At 46.8% G+C, this 14,909-nt stretch overlaps 1 protein-coding gene across 4 annotated transcripts in view; it reads right to left on the reverse strand.

The window, feature by feature from the left end:
- glsb (glutaminase b) overlaps window positions 1–14,909 on the reverse strand; it is a 33,767-nt gene that overhangs the window by 18,426 nt on the left and 432 nt on the right. For 3 of the 4 annotated variants that reach the window (XM_038304075.1, XM_038304077.1, XM_038304076.1), the window contains exons 2-7: window positions 7,588–7,684; window positions 7,384–7,505; window positions 7,093–7,222; window positions 6,262–6,341; window positions 4,859–5,022; window positions 3,253–3,311 (exon numbers count right to left, since the gene is read on the reverse strand). In XM_038304075.1, the coding sequence (XP_038160003.1) occupies window positions 3,253–3,311; window positions 4,859–5,022; window positions 6,262–6,341; window positions 7,093–7,222; window positions 7,384–7,505; window positions 7,588–7,684 (652 nt within the window). Of the gene's footprint in view, window positions 1–301; window positions 346–3,252; window positions 3,312–4,858; window positions 5,023–6,261; window positions 6,342–7,092; window positions 7,223–7,383; window positions 7,506–7,587; window positions 7,685–14,909 lie in introns of those variants that run through there. The other variant, XM_038304078.1, reaches the window with a different exon arrangement.

The raw sequence follows: 14,909 nt of genomic DNA on the forward strand, positions 1-14,909 counted from the left end.
AGAGGATGGGAGAGAAGGAGGAATGGTCCTCAGTGTTCCTGAAGCTGCCTGCTGCCTCAGAGAAAACACGGCAAAGGAAAAAAAAACGGCACACATGCACGTTTAAAGTGTTACACATTCAGAGGAGAGCTCCGCTAGTCTGGTTAACGATCAGAGCCCGTTAGAGGCCGCTGGCTACGCTAGGTCACAGATGGAGGTGTTAAACAGTCACTACATGGGTCTACAGAGCTGATTGGAGGAGAGGACAGAGAGAAAGAGGGGGGGGGGGCAGGGTAGATATGGAAAAGGAAGAAAAAATTACCAACGTCATTTGACCTGCAGCAGCAGTCATTATTTCCCACAGTTCCTACGTCTGAAAAATATGCAACATACACACAAACAACAACAACAACATGTAGCCTTCAAGCAGCAGGTAACAACAGTATGGGGCGGTGCCATGGCAACGCCCCCCCCAGCCCCCACCCCCCACCTACAGCGGCCGGCCCAGCGGGGGCCGCTGCCCCAAACAGAGAGAACACATCGAGCAGAGAAACATTTCTATCGCCGCTGATAGAAAGAAAATAAAACTTATTGCTGTTGTAGGGGTGGGGTCAAAGGTCAGGGGCGGTTTAAACACGTTTAAACAGTTTTATTATAAAATATATATATTCCAGGAGCTTATGAGCTACCTGCTCCTATCGGGTCACCAGCTGCAGTCCGCTGCTTTACAGAAGCTGGAATCAGTGAGCCTTTAAAGTAAAAGTTCTTTAAATCTGAAATTATTCCATCCAGTAAAGCTCATTCATTTTCATGTGAATGTGTTTGTCAAAGAACACTACTGCCACCTACTGGTTAGTGACGTCACGGTGCGGTATCGGCTGTTGATCAAGTCCCAGTGCTGTATCTGGTGTTTTTAGTGATCAACACTAAATTCATTAAATCACCGCGAACATTTTAGTTTTAGGTATAAATAATGATCCATTGATTATTTCTTGCTAACCGGACTTCTTCTTTCAGCCAGCTGAGCAGCAGTCAGCAGCAGCAGATACTCTGGATCTCCAACATCTAAAAGACTTTAAACCAAATGAGTTCTGGTCCAACATGCGGCCCTGGTAGAAAATAACACGGCAGCCATTTTGGATTGGGAGAAACTCCAGTGTTAATGTCAGAGCTCTGCCTCTAGAGGGCGCTCCTGCTGATTTAGACTACAGGTAACTCGGGTTAAACGCGCTTATTCTGCCGACGCAGTGTTCTCCTTTTATCCAATGGGCTACGAGTTTATATTCAGCTACTGTTCCAGGTTAAAGGATCTGTTTGTTTTACAGACGGCAGCCATTTTGGAAGTGGAGGTGCAAGTTGGAGGAAATCAGAAGTTTGATTTCTCTACTACATCGTTTTACTCAATAAAGTAAATCAAGACAAATCACATTTGAACTGAGAAAGCTTCCTGTAAGGAGGCAAAACGTCTTCAAATCTTGGAAACCAAGTCCAGTAGATTTAATTTTTTTGAATTCTTTTTAACTTTTACAGAAAGACAATTCTTCTAAATACCGATTTCTAAGAGATCCTTTTTATCATCTTATTATCCCCAGAAATCAGGTCAAACATCCGTTTGTTTTACCCAAATTTAGTCTCAACAACGACGCCGAAAATCTGGGATCTACAGGAACGACAACGCTGGAGGATGTTTAGAGGACAGCAGATCTTCTCTATAAAGCAGGCGTACAATGAACAATTTTTTCCCTTTTTTTGGGCCGATTCTCCAGTCGTGCGTCATGTAGTGAACAGGGGAGAACGAGGGGCAATCAGACCACGTCCCGAACAGGAACCATAACGTCGGGAGAAAATCAGTTGGCCGTCGCCAGGAGTTTGTGGACAAACTCTGCTGTTGAAGCAGAGCTAGGAGCCGATTTACCAGAACCTAGCGCGCTGCACATGTTAAAACAACGGAGTTCTTCTTCTTCCAGATTGACGAGTCTGACCAGCGCCATCTCTCTGCAGGGAGCATGCCATGGTTTTTTTGACGTAAGCAGGTAGATCACATCAGAGCGTCGGATTGCACAGTGTGACAACAAACATCGGGAGCTGAGAACTTTTAATCTCTGCGGTTTTGTCGTACAGTTTGAGCTTTAGCTGCGAGCAACGATTAAAAAAATTTTACGATGTATGCCTTAATCAGCTGTATAGAAACAAAAACAAAATGTCTAACAGGCCTTTAGCTGGTGGAAGGTTTTTCTACATTAGAGGAGGAAACTTTTCCACCAACTTAGAACTTCAACCAATATGGCCGCCATGAAGCAGTAAAGGAGATCGCTCCAGAGCCACCGGGTCGACCAGCCGGTTATAAAGGAATAAAGGTCCATCCATAGAAACAAAATGAATGTTTTCTGAACAGGGCTGTAAAACTAGGAAGCTTCTAAAGAACTTCCTGTTTGGATCGGCGCCGCTGCGGCGAACCGATAGTAAAGGGCTGGTTATCCTCCTGCAGCCGTGTGTCACAGTTCGATTGTCGCAGGAATGACGCAGATATTTTTGATTTATGCCCAATTTTTAAGCGTGGTCTGCGTTATGTTATCCCACGTCACAACGCAAGAGGGACTAACAGAAGTAGCGAGGATTGTGGGCGTCCGTGTGTCGGTTTGACGAGCTTGTTCGCCGTCTACAACCCCTCATCCAACGGCGGACGACCCACAGTTCACCCGTGAGTGTTTCCCAAAGACTGGCTGAAGTGCTGTGTTAGTTTGGTTCCAACCATCCACCAGAATGAGCGGATGTGAGTCCCAGAAGAATCTCTGGGTTCTCAGCTGGTTTACCTGAACCAGAACTTGCATCTCGGTCCGTTTGGAGCGTTTCTCTGCTTCAGGCTCATAAATCAGCAGAAAGCAGGCGGTGACCCGTCACACCAGGAGAACTGGAATATCTAGTTTGAACCGGTTTTGTTCTCCGGCAGCCTGAGGAGGATTCCTCTGCTCTGCCTGAACATCAGAACATCTCGACCCGCCAGCTTTACCGCCGCCACGGTCGACCTGACGCCGCCTGGATTCAAAGTCATCAGAGCGGAAATCAGCTCCAGCAGAACAAACATGTTCATCAGGTGGAAACGGCATCTGATTGGGTAGAAAGCAGAGACTGAACATCTGGATCAGAGGGGGGTGGGGGGTAGGCTAACCCTCCCTGATGTCCCTCTAGCATCGGTGCCGCCGATCAACATGGCGCAGCTCAGAGATCTTAAGAGAAACAGCTGAGAAGAGAGGAAAGCGGAGCTGCTTTTACCTTGATGAGGGACGTGCAAACGATGGCGCCGGCGTTCACCATGGGGTTGTGGGGTTTATCTGCAGGGAAACGGGATAACTTAGCTGGTTTAACAGGAAACGCCTCAAAGAAACAAACATTTCAACCATCAGAGCAGAAACACAGCAGACAGACTGACCCTGACAGACAATTTACACCTTTAAATCATAGATAGATATATATAAAACAATATGTTTAAATTACCTTTAATAACAATAGAGAGCATGAAATTGTACCGATGTTCTTGAAAATTTGGTTTCAAATTTTAAACATTTTATTTTTAAACAGCTCAAAGCTTTTCACTAATAATTCTCCCACTTTATGACTTTCAGTGTCAGAATTAGACCTAGATCTAGATAGATTAGAATTAGATCAACCAAACAGGAAACAATGCAAAAACAAAAACAAAAAAAAAAAATAATCGGGAAAATTAAAAAGGGAAGAAAAAAAAATGCAGAATGAAAAAAGAAATTAACCTTAAATTATTAAATCAACCGTCCTAAAATGAGAGCATTATCAGTGTTGGAGCCAAATGCTTGATTTATGATTGAATATTTATTTCTAGTTTACTATTTTTGTCTGGTTTTGTTTAGTTGTGTTTTGCTGCCATTCATAATTTATGCTGTTTCTGGGCTCCGCCCCCTCATTATGGACAGGTGACTGCAGCACCTGGATTATATTGGAGTCGGCTATTGGGACCGGGTGAGCTCTTGGATACAGTCAGCGCAGCCATACAGTTTTTGACCGCTTTTGATTATTGTTTTTTTTTGACTGGCAAAAAGGAACGAAATGAGCCGATATGATCTGCCTCTCACGTCATACTGCGGTAAGAAAGTCTAAGTTTGTTTTGATTTTGGAAATTAAAGCGTCTTGATGAAGAGGAAAGAAAGTTTGCTGATTGCATGATCACATTAAACAACATCGGACAGATCTGAAGTGAGTCTAACTTGGATGCTTCTGAACCAGGAGCCAAACGCATCTTTATTGGAAAGATTGCGCTATTAATCAGAGCATCTGCATTGATCTTTACCTGTTGGGAATTTTATAGAAGCACTAAAAGCTATAAATCAAACATTGCGAGTTCAGCATGTTTAGAGAACGTCTGTAAAACCTCTGACCATCACATCACCGGTATTAGAGCATCTGAACAACATTTAAATATAAATATCGTCTGTGATTTCCATCCATCTCTTCCCGTTTCTCTCATATGGAATCACTTTTTCAAACAACGAGGCCGACGCCATCGACTTCATAGCTGATTTAACATTTTAATAGTTGAGCAGGGAGACGCCGACATGCAGAGTTTACAACATTCTTCATTTTGCAGCCGATGGCTTCTAGATGGTGGAATAAATGTGTATTGCTTCCTTTTGCATCAGTGGTTTTCTTACAAAAAGCGCCGGATCTTAGTCTGGTTCTGGTGTTTGTAAACGCCGGGCCTTCAGTTAGAGGATTATTCGGGTTTAATCAGAACGTAGAACCCACTGCTTCTGAAAGAAGCCGGTCCCTGCAGGGAGAACCGCCCTGATGACGGTCCCTGCAGGGAGAACCGCTGCGCCCGGCCGGCGCCGACCCCACGGAGCCTCACCGTCTTCATCAAGGAAGAGCTTGTTGAAGCGCAGGCCGCTGGGCTCCTTCCCGATGAAGCTGTGCACGTACTCCGTGCTGTGGTCATGGACGGCCACGGCGTACTTCAGGGGCTTCACGCAGGACTGCAGGCAGAAGGGGACCTTGGTGTCGCCCACCGTGTGCCTGATGAGAAAACAGAGAGCAAGGAGAAGAAATCAAAACATCAGCTGAGACCTTCTGCCTGCCAACATCCTGGACCCTGCAGAGCATCCATATACAAGGACCCGCCCCCTTTCTCTTTGCACAGCGGCAGCCATATTGGTGGAACCATTTAAAGTTAGTAAGTTCTTGTTTGCAGAACCAGCTGGTTTTACAGCAGAAACTTGGACCAGAGATCCAACAGAGACTCAGAGCAGCTTCTTCTAGAAGTTACCGAGCAAAGACCGAGATAACAGCAGGTTGGTTTCCCTTCCAAACATGAAGCCCTCCCAGATAGATACACACTGTGTGCAGAATTATCAGGCAAGTTGGTTTTTTTAAGGATTATTTTATTATTGGGCCACATGTTTTCTCAATCAACCCAAAATACTCCTTAACATCACAGTTTCATTGGAGTTTTTTTTAGATTTGGTCATTTAATCAGGATGTCTGTGTGAGCAGGTAAATATTACTGTGCAGAATTATTAGGCAACGTAATAAAATCAAATATAAACCCGTCTAACTTCTGTCAGAGTCCTGATCTGTTTGCGATCCTCATGGCGTGCAGCAGCCACAGCCTCCCTGTACATCTCACCTTTCATGAAGGACCACAGGTTCTCCATGGGGTTCAGATTTTTTCTCCTTTTAGCCTTTAGATAGTTAGTTTAGTTTTACCAGCTTAGTTAAGAGTTAAACTGAAAAATGTTGGACCTGAAGTTCAAAGACTTTTGTTAATAAATTCTTATATTTTAAATGAAAGTTGTGGTGAATTTATTCCATATGTGCAGATTTAATCAAAGAAAGTTATTGGATTTAATAATTACTTGAAGACGTCTGTCTTTACCACAGTGTCCTGTAGGGGGCGTAAGAACGGAGCAACTGGCCCCGCTGACGGATCATAACAAAGCAGCTTTATCTTTATGTTTTTCCACACACATCGTCTGAGCCAATCAGAGAGCGGCTGCAGGACCACACCTCCGTCAAACTTTAACCAAAGGCGACTAATCGCCTTCCGCTCAGCCTCAGGGACTCAGACATGGAGTCCAATGTCTCCACACGGGGACAGCCTGTCCTGAGCTGTCTCAGGGCGCTGCAGGACTTTGCCCAGCAGGACTGTCTGGGTCCTACGGTGGCTGAGCGGGGTCAGAGTGGCTGAGCGGGGTCAGAGCGGCTGGAATGTGAGACGTTGTGGCAGAATGTGGAGCTCTGCTGTGGAAATCTCACCTCTGTCCGTCCACGGTGCACAGAGACACGGCCCACAGGTCTGGGCTGAACTTGGCCAGTTGAGGAATGTAGTCTGCTACCTGGAACAGAAGCAGAGCAGCAGTGAGAAGGAGGAAGCTGGGGCCCGGGGCCCCGGGGGGCCGCCGCGTCCCCCAGGACCACAACTACACAGTCTGAGACGCTTCTACCCAGGAAACACCAAGAAGACCCCATGAACCACCAGCTCTGCTGCTCCCTGAGGACCGGTCCGGTCCGGTCAGGTCTGGACTTGGACTAGAACCCTGCTGCTCCTGATCCTTCCCTTCATCCACCGTTCTGATCCGCTGCAGAGTCTGAGATCCTGGTTCTGTTCAGGACCCAGTTTGGACCCAAGTAGAGCAAATCCAAACCATCACACCTCCACCGCCGTGCTTCATGCTCCAACATCTCTGCAGCCATCTTGGTTCTTCTCCGAGCTCCGATGTTGGGCCGAACCTCCTGAAGGATCAGCAGCTTCTCCTCAGACGGGTCGGAGGTTAGTCCTTCCAGAACCCAGACGTCGGGTCTGCTGGCGCCGTCAGGGAGCAGCTTAGAAAGAGACGGTTGAGGTTCTGCTAAGGCTGAAACCCGATCAGAACCAGCGGGATCCGTATCTCCTGTAGCAACCGGTTCTGTTTGCAGAACCAGAGGAGCAGGAAGCAGCTCTGAGCTGCTAAGAAACGGCAGCTAACCCAAACCCAGACCTGAACCCGGAACCAGAACCGGCAGGATGACGATGAACCCGGATGCAGAAAAGAAAGCAGAGACATGAAAGATCAGAAGCAAAAAAACGTCACGGATCTTTGGACACACCTGTCCTCCGGAGAGTTTTTTGGCTTTCTCATAAAGCTGGTCAATATGGGAGGTGAAGGCCTGGAAGTCGGGGATGACGAACTTCTTGCGGAAGGCCTGAGTGAGGAGGACAATGTTGCTCTGGACACACCTGATGGACAGAACCACAGACAGCATGCTGAGACGGCCGGACGGCATGCAGCAGCAGCAGAAGTTTGCCGACCGGCTCAGCGCCTCTCGAGTCCGACAAACTTGGATGAAACCAAAACAGAGGCGAGGTTGAGCGGACCGGAGCGACCCGGCGAGCCTTACTTCTTGAAGAGGTGGCGGTCCAGCGTGACGCCGTCGGGGGTCTTCTTCAGCGACTCCTTCAGCATCTCCATGCACTCCTTCAGGCGGGGGTCTCCGCTGCGCAGCCCGGTAGCTTTCAGCGCCTGGAACCAGACGGGAAAAGCTCCACCAACCAGAACCGGACCGGACCGGACCGGGCGGTTCCGCTGCGTGTGAAGAACTTACCGTCATGAACTTGTGAGCGGGGATTTTCTCCTGACCTTCAGCCACCGTGTAGAACAGCAGGTCCTCCAGACTGGGGAGGATCCCCGGATGCCTCCTCCTGGAAACGCAGAACCAGCAGAACCATTCAGAAGTTCTGCAAACATCTAAGCAGCATCTCAGTAAATTAGTAAACTAAATAAGTAACCAATTAATGACTAACTGGATTATAGAGATTGTAAAACAGGCCTTTAGCAGACAGAGTGACCCACTTAGAACTATAATTATACAAAGATTGGAATTAATATCCTTCATTTCCATTTCTCTGCTTCATTCTATCTCTATAGATCTGCTGCTATAGGCTTTGACTGCTGGAGGACATAGGGACCCCTTTTCATCATTCCATCTTTATTCTCCCACTCTGCAGAATCTGTTAGATCAATCTCTACTTTGAATCAATGTGACTGGATGATCTGGTGAACATTAAAGTGAGATGGGATTTGATGTAATAGAAATAAACTTAAAATTGAATTGTAATATTTTGCATTTAAGATTTAAAAAATGTTTTGATCCGTCCGTCTGATTTATCCAGAACTCCTCAAGCTGAAACGTTTTAGTTTCACCTGGTTTAGTTTTGCCTTTAAGGAACTTATATCTGATTATTAATCAATGAATCAAAAATAATCAGCAGATTAATTGATTTAGAAACAACGGTTAGCAGCAGTGCTGGAACGTCTCTGTTCGCCTTCAGGCTCTCAGTCGCCTGCTAACTAAATGCTAGCGCTAGCTGCTAGCGTTTAGCCTGCCCTGTTTCTTTACTGTTTGTTGTGAAACATGATCGTTTTCTAAGCCGGTTTCACAGCTTTATTTCCGCTGCTCTTTAAATAAAGGTCACCGTTCAGAGGGACTGAAATAAAATGATTAAAATATGATAAGAGATAACAGATTTTAATATTTTTTATCTATGTAAAACATGATTCAAATATTAAATATATTAACAGAAGTGTCAAATAAAGTCCAAATACTTCCTTACTTCAGTAGAAATGTTGCCCATCTATACTTTTTCCTTCTATTTCTCACATTTTAAAAATAAACTCAGTTTTATTTCATTTAAGCTCATTTTCATTCTGGCCTCTTGTTATCTAAAAAATATATAAAAACCATCAAAATAATTAGTTTCATGCAGACAATCAATGTCTCTGTGGTTGGACTCGGTGCTGCCCCAGCCTGTTGCTCACCACAAAACAAAATACGGTAAAGAGTTTTTTCAGATGAAGCAAAGTTAAATGTTTTCTTAGTTTCATAACTAAAGGTCACAAAGTCTAAGGAAGTTTTCATCTAAAACATTAGAAAAATGTTCCTTTAATAAAGTAGAGCAGTAAAACTTCTGGCCTTAATAGTTTATCCTGCTTTATTTTTACTTTTATTCTTTAATTAGTTTTAAAAATGGCACTTTTATACTTTTACTGGAGTAAAAATCTGAAGTTGATCCTCTAACTTCTATAAAAGTGTTTTTAAACAGCAGGATTTTAACTTCTACTGGAGGAATAAACATTAATCGGCTCATTAAATAATAAAATTAAGAATTAAATTTGATGTTTAATTAAAAAAAAAGTTTAAAATCAAAGGACACGTTTCTTTAAAAATAAAAACTTTGAGTGTCTCTGAAACCTTCCTCTGCTGATGGATCTCGTGAAACACTGATGCTTCAGGGAAACCCCGTTGCCATGGCAATGAATTTTCTATTAAACTTCCGTTTTTTTTATTTTTTTTATGAACATAAAAGAAAAATCAACTAGTTGATTTTTTGTTTCCTTTTCTGGGTTTGATCATCGGAACAAAAAGTAACAAAATAAAGAAAAATCTGAAAGAGTGACGAACTTAACGGGTCGGGTCGACCTGCAGAACCAGAACCAGAACCAGGAAGGTTCGGTTCTGACCGCCGGCAGCCAAAGATGTTCAACCCAGGCGGAGAGTTTCCTGCTGATGCGGTTCTGATGATCCGACTCAAACATCAGAGGAGGTCCGTTTAAAAACAGAACCGCCTTCAGAAAAGGTTCAACAGAACCCCAGCAGAACCAGAACCGGACTGGGAGGAACTGAGTGAACACCCATTGGTTCTGTAACCCAGTAGTCCTGCTCTGATCCCAAATTCCGGTCCGGTCCGCTGGATGGGACCAGTTCCCCGTCTGCAGCTTCACTCCTTCCAGGTCCGGTTCTGATCGTCCACCGCTTGGAAGCTTCCTGAACGGCCTAGTCAAAGTCCAACTAACTGACCCAGCTGTCTCTGCCGGGTCGGTTCTGTTCTACCAGCAGGAACCGGGTCCACCAGGCTGGGAACCCAGAACCTCCTGGGTTCTGATGCAGAATACTGGAGGATTCATCCGTTTCAGCTGTTTTAGTTTCCGGGTTCTGAAAGGTTCTGATCTGGTTCCTGTTTCTCCTCCAAACCAAACAGGAAGTGATCAGATCCACTTCCTGTTTCCAGACAAAGATCGCTTTAAGGGTTCGGTTTCAACTGGATCCATTTTCACTGACGAAACCAAACGGTTCTGATCCACCAGCAGCTTCCATCCAAACATCGTCATCCTTTGCCCTTCTGTTTGGTCAGTGGTTCATTGCTCTTCCTGTCTGGTGATCCTTCTCCTTCTGTTCTGTTCAGTTTCATTGCTCTTCCTGGTGGTGATCCTTGGGCTCCTTCCTGTTCTGGTTCTGTGGATTCATCGCTCTTCTGTTTGGTGTCCTTTCTCTCTGTCTGTTCATGATTCATTCGTTTCTGGTCTTATCCTTTGTCCTTCTTTCTGGTTTAGGGATCATTGGTCCTTCTGTTCGTGATCTTGGCTCCTTCTGGTTCTGTTCTAGTGGATTCATTCGGCTCCTCCGTCGGTTAGTGGATCATTCGCTCTTCCTGTTCGATGGACCTTTGGGCTCTTCTGGTTCTTTGATTCATCGCTCCTCGTCGGTATCCTGCCCTTCTGGTCTGGTTCTGTGTCATTGGTCCGCTTTAAGGGTTTGGTTTCAACTGGATCCATTTTCACTGACGAAACCAAACGGTTCTGATCCACCAGCAGCTTCCATCCAAACCCTTCCTGGTTCTGGTTCTAGTGGATTCATTCGGCTCCTTCCTGGTTCTGGTGGATCCATTGGGCTCCTTCCTGGTTCTGGTTCTAGTGGATCCATTCGGCTCCTTCCTGGTTCTGATGGATCCATTTGGCTCCAGCAGAGGAAACAAACGGACCTACAGAACGAGATGGTTCTGGATCCACATCAGTGGCTACTGAACCCGACGGGTCGAAGACGGAACCAAGCAGACCAGCAGAAGGTAAATGAACCAGTTTAGGAGCCTGAAGAGAAACCGGGTCGAAGACCAGAATCGGAGCGATGAAGCAGGTCCAGATCGTTGGTTCTGGTTCTGAGCTTGGATGCTGTCCGATCTGGGCCAAGACGCCATGTTTATCCAACAGAACCAAGACCTGAACATCAGAGAGATCAGATCCACAGGTCCTGAGGTTCTGGTCTCTGACCGACCCACATGGGCCCAACAGGACCAGCAGAACCAGCAGGACCAGTCTGGGTTCCCTCTGACAATGGGGCCCCTAATACTGAGGGCCCCTAATGCTGAGGGCCCCTGATGCTGAGGGCCGCTCAGACCAGCAGACTCTGCTGATGTCATGGCGGCTCCAGGTGTGTCAATCAGAAACTCGGTTCTGTTTACTTCCTGCATTTCTTCAGGGCCGCTCTGTTTATCAAAACTCTTTAGGGGCCCCTGACTTCGGCCCCGCCCGCTCCTTCAGCCAGCGGCTCTTAGAGCGTAAATCAAACAACAATCCTCTGCTTTTTCTCTCAGAAGGAACCAGAACTTTAGAGACGTTTCTTTCAGCTCCAATCGTCACGTTTTTATTGGACTTCAGCTGCTTTTTATTGAGGGAACAAAATCACCTTAAACCTGGAAAATCCTGGGAAATGAGATTCCAGGCATGCGGGGGGGTTAGCTGCCAGTCAGACCCGATCAGAGGTTCTACGTCCTTCAGAACCGCTGAACCTGAAGGTGAGCCGACCAGGAGCCCAATCAATAGCCCCCCCTCCCCCGCTACAGAGAAGGAAAGGCAGAGCCGCCCTCCAGCCGACCTGGAGGTCACGGCAGAAACCTCTAGAAGCCCCTCCCTCCTCAGACGCTCTGAGAATCGTCTCTTTTCTCTGAAACTGTTGCTCCACCTGCAAACAGAACTGAAGTTGGCCTCTGATTGACGGCTTCCTGTTGATTAAAGGAGCATTTCACAGTTTTTAACCCAACATAAAACCATCAGATCAACCTGGAAACGGATAATTTTAAACATCTGGTCCAATTATTGAACCTTTTTCTACTTAGAAAATATTAAAAAAGGAGAATTTCATATCTAAAATATTGGAATCGGATCCACCTGCAGGTTTCTGTTTAACATATAATCAATCATCTTATCAACTAAACAGAACATTAAGTTCAAACAGAATAACCTTGTAAAAAAGTAATGTTGTGTTTTAAAGCGTTATTTATAAACTTTACAGACTAACAGGAATTTAAGGAGCTGATAAGAGTTAATTAGTCAGTCGGCTGCTTCACAGACTTTCTGCTCCTTGGTTGTAAAAAGGAGTTTTAAAGGCCAGCAGGACTGAGCGGTGCGTCCTTTCTACACAGGACCGCCTCCAGGAAGCTGCATTTCTCCTTCCTGGAAGCGGATTCCTTTCAGCCAGCTGACCAGCAGTGCGGCCTTATTGCTGACTTTAGTTTCCATTCCACCCCTCAGTTACTGCTATTTTAAATCTTTAAACTCCTAAAATAGAAATATAAACAATGATGGCGTAACGCTCTGGGCCCCATAGGAAGTAAAACACGTGATAAATGTTCAGGATACGACGACGATTCTAGAAATCGCCCAAAAAGATACAATAACGCAAAAGAGACGTCCTGGTTGCGTAGGGGGCCAACCAGTGATGGGCGGATTATTCTTCTCCATCCGCACACATCAAATGTCGCTTGGTTCTGGTCGCGAACCAGTATTGCCGCTACGCTTCTGCACCGTCGGTCTGGAATTTTTAGGGACGCTCAGCATTTTCCCGCCAAAGCGTAAGGAAGAGCTTATTAGAGAACTTCAGCGGCGCCGGCAGAAGTGTTTATCTTCCAAAACAACAATGGCGCATCTTTAAGATAACACGGTCACGGAGATAGATCTAGAGTTGCTAGATATCGGATCATGTTCTGTTAATGGAGTTCGCAAAAAGACAGATTAGCCTTTCGTCACAGTTGTCCATTGTAGTTTTTAAAAATGGCGCGCCAATCACAGCTGCTGTTTGTCTGCACACTTCCGCATTGAGGTTGTTAAATATGAAACCTAACAAGGTCTGCGCGGGTTTGCGACCATCTGACGCATAGCTAGGTTTTTTTTGAGATGCATGATGACGGTCGCAGTATCTCTGGTTGGGGGCGCCGTCGCGCACAGAGACAGATTTGACAGCTGCAGAGGCTATGCGTCAGAAGCATAAATGAGCCTAAATCGTTACTACGCGTCGGACGGTCGCACATCAGCGCAGACCTCAAGCGGAAGTGCGCAGACAAAAAGCAGCTGTGATTGGTCCTTTCTGGCTGTCTGTGTGCTCGTCCTTCTCTATTCGGCCCCGGGGCCATTTTTACAAACCGCGGAATGATAACAACAATAGACAACTATGACGAAAGGTTGATGGAGAAAGTTCGGAAGTACAACCACTGTATAAATAGTATCTTTGAGGTCTAGCAACTCTAGATCCATATATCAACCAAGATATCCACTGTGATATTCTGAAGATGCGCCATTGTTGTTTTGGAAGATAAACACTCCCGCCGACGACGCCGAAGTTCTCGCGAGTTCTCGGATAAGCTCCTCCTTGCGCTTTGGCGGGAAACTGCTGAGCGTCCCTAGAAATTCCAGACCGACGGTGCAGAAGCATAACAGCAAAACTGGTTCGCGACCAGAACCAAGCGACATTTGATGTGTGCGGATGGAGAAGTATAATCTGCCCTGTAGTCAGGATTATTTTTTCCGAGTTGCACGACAATGGTTGCAGAACCCTGCTCTGATTGGCCGGCTGTGTGTAAAGCCCTGCTCCGATTGGCCGGCTGTGTGTAAAGCCCTGCTCCGATTGGCCGGCTGTCTGTAAAGCCCTGCTCCGATTGGCCGGCTGTGTGTAAAGCCCTTCTCCGATTGGCCGGCTGTCTGTAAAGCCCTGCTCCAATTGGCCGGCTGTCTGTAAAGCCCTGTTCTGATTGGCCGGCTGTCTGTAAAGCCCTGCTCCGATTGGCCGGCTGTCTGTAAAGCCCTGCTCCGATTGGCCGGCTGTGTGTAAAGCCCTGCTCCGATTGGCCGGCTGTGTGTAAAGCCCTGCTCCGATTGGCCGGCTGTGTGTAAAGCCCTGCTCCGATTGGCCGGCTGTCTGTAAAGCCCTGCTCCGATTGGCCGGCTGTGTGTAAAGCCCTTCTCCGATTGGCCGGCTGTCTGTAAAGCCCTGCTCTGATTGGCCGGCTGTCTGTAAAGCCCTGTTCTGATTGGCCGGCTGTCTGTAAAGCCCTGCTCCGATTGGCCGGCTGTCTGTAAAGCCCTGCTCTGATTGGCCGGCTGTCTGTAAAGCCCTGTTCTGATTGGCCGGCTGTCTGTAAAGCCCTGCTCCGATTGGCCGGCTGTCTGTAAAGCCCTGTTCTGATTGGCCGGCTGTGTGTAAAGCCCTGTTCTGATTGGCCGGCTGTTTGTAAAGCCCTGCTCCGATTGGCCGGCTGTTTGTAAAGCCCTGCTCCGATTGGCCGGCTGTTTGTAAAGCCCTGCTCCGATTGGCCGGCTGTTTGTAAAGCCCTGCTCCGATTGGCCGGCTGTTTGTAAAGCCCTGCTCCGATTGGCCGGCTGCGTGTAAAGCCCTGCTCTGATTGGCCGACTGTCTGTAAAGCCCTGCTCCGATTGGCCGGCTGTCTGTAAAGCCCTGCTCCGATTGGCCGGCTGTCTGTAAAGCCCTGCTCCGATTGGCCGGCTGTCTGTAGAGCCCTGCTCCGATTGGCCGGCTGTCTGTAAAGCCCTGCTCCGATTGGCCGGCTGTCTGTAAAGCCCTGCTCTGATTGGCCGGCTGTCTCCATTTGAGGCTAATTAATGGGCCTGACGTCAATCAGCAGGTGTCACATGGGGCGCTGCTGGGTTCGGATCAGAGCTGCTCTGGTTCTGTTGCTTCTGTCTGAACCGTCTCCACCCTGTGTTTATATTGGGGGGTAAATATAAATCTTTCCATTTTTTTTTTTTTATCTGTATTTTTGTTCCTGCGCTTCAGGCGCTGAAAGACGCCGCATCATGTGC

Source organism: Cyprinodon tularosa, unplaced genomic scaffold (genome assembly GCF_016077235.1).
Source record: "Cyprinodon tularosa strain WSP-4 unplaced genomic scaffold, ASM1607723v1 ctg525, whole genome shotgun sequence".
NCBI lineage: Eukaryota > Metazoa > Chordata > Actinopteri > Cyprinodontiformes > Cyprinodontidae > Cyprinodon > Cyprinodon tularosa.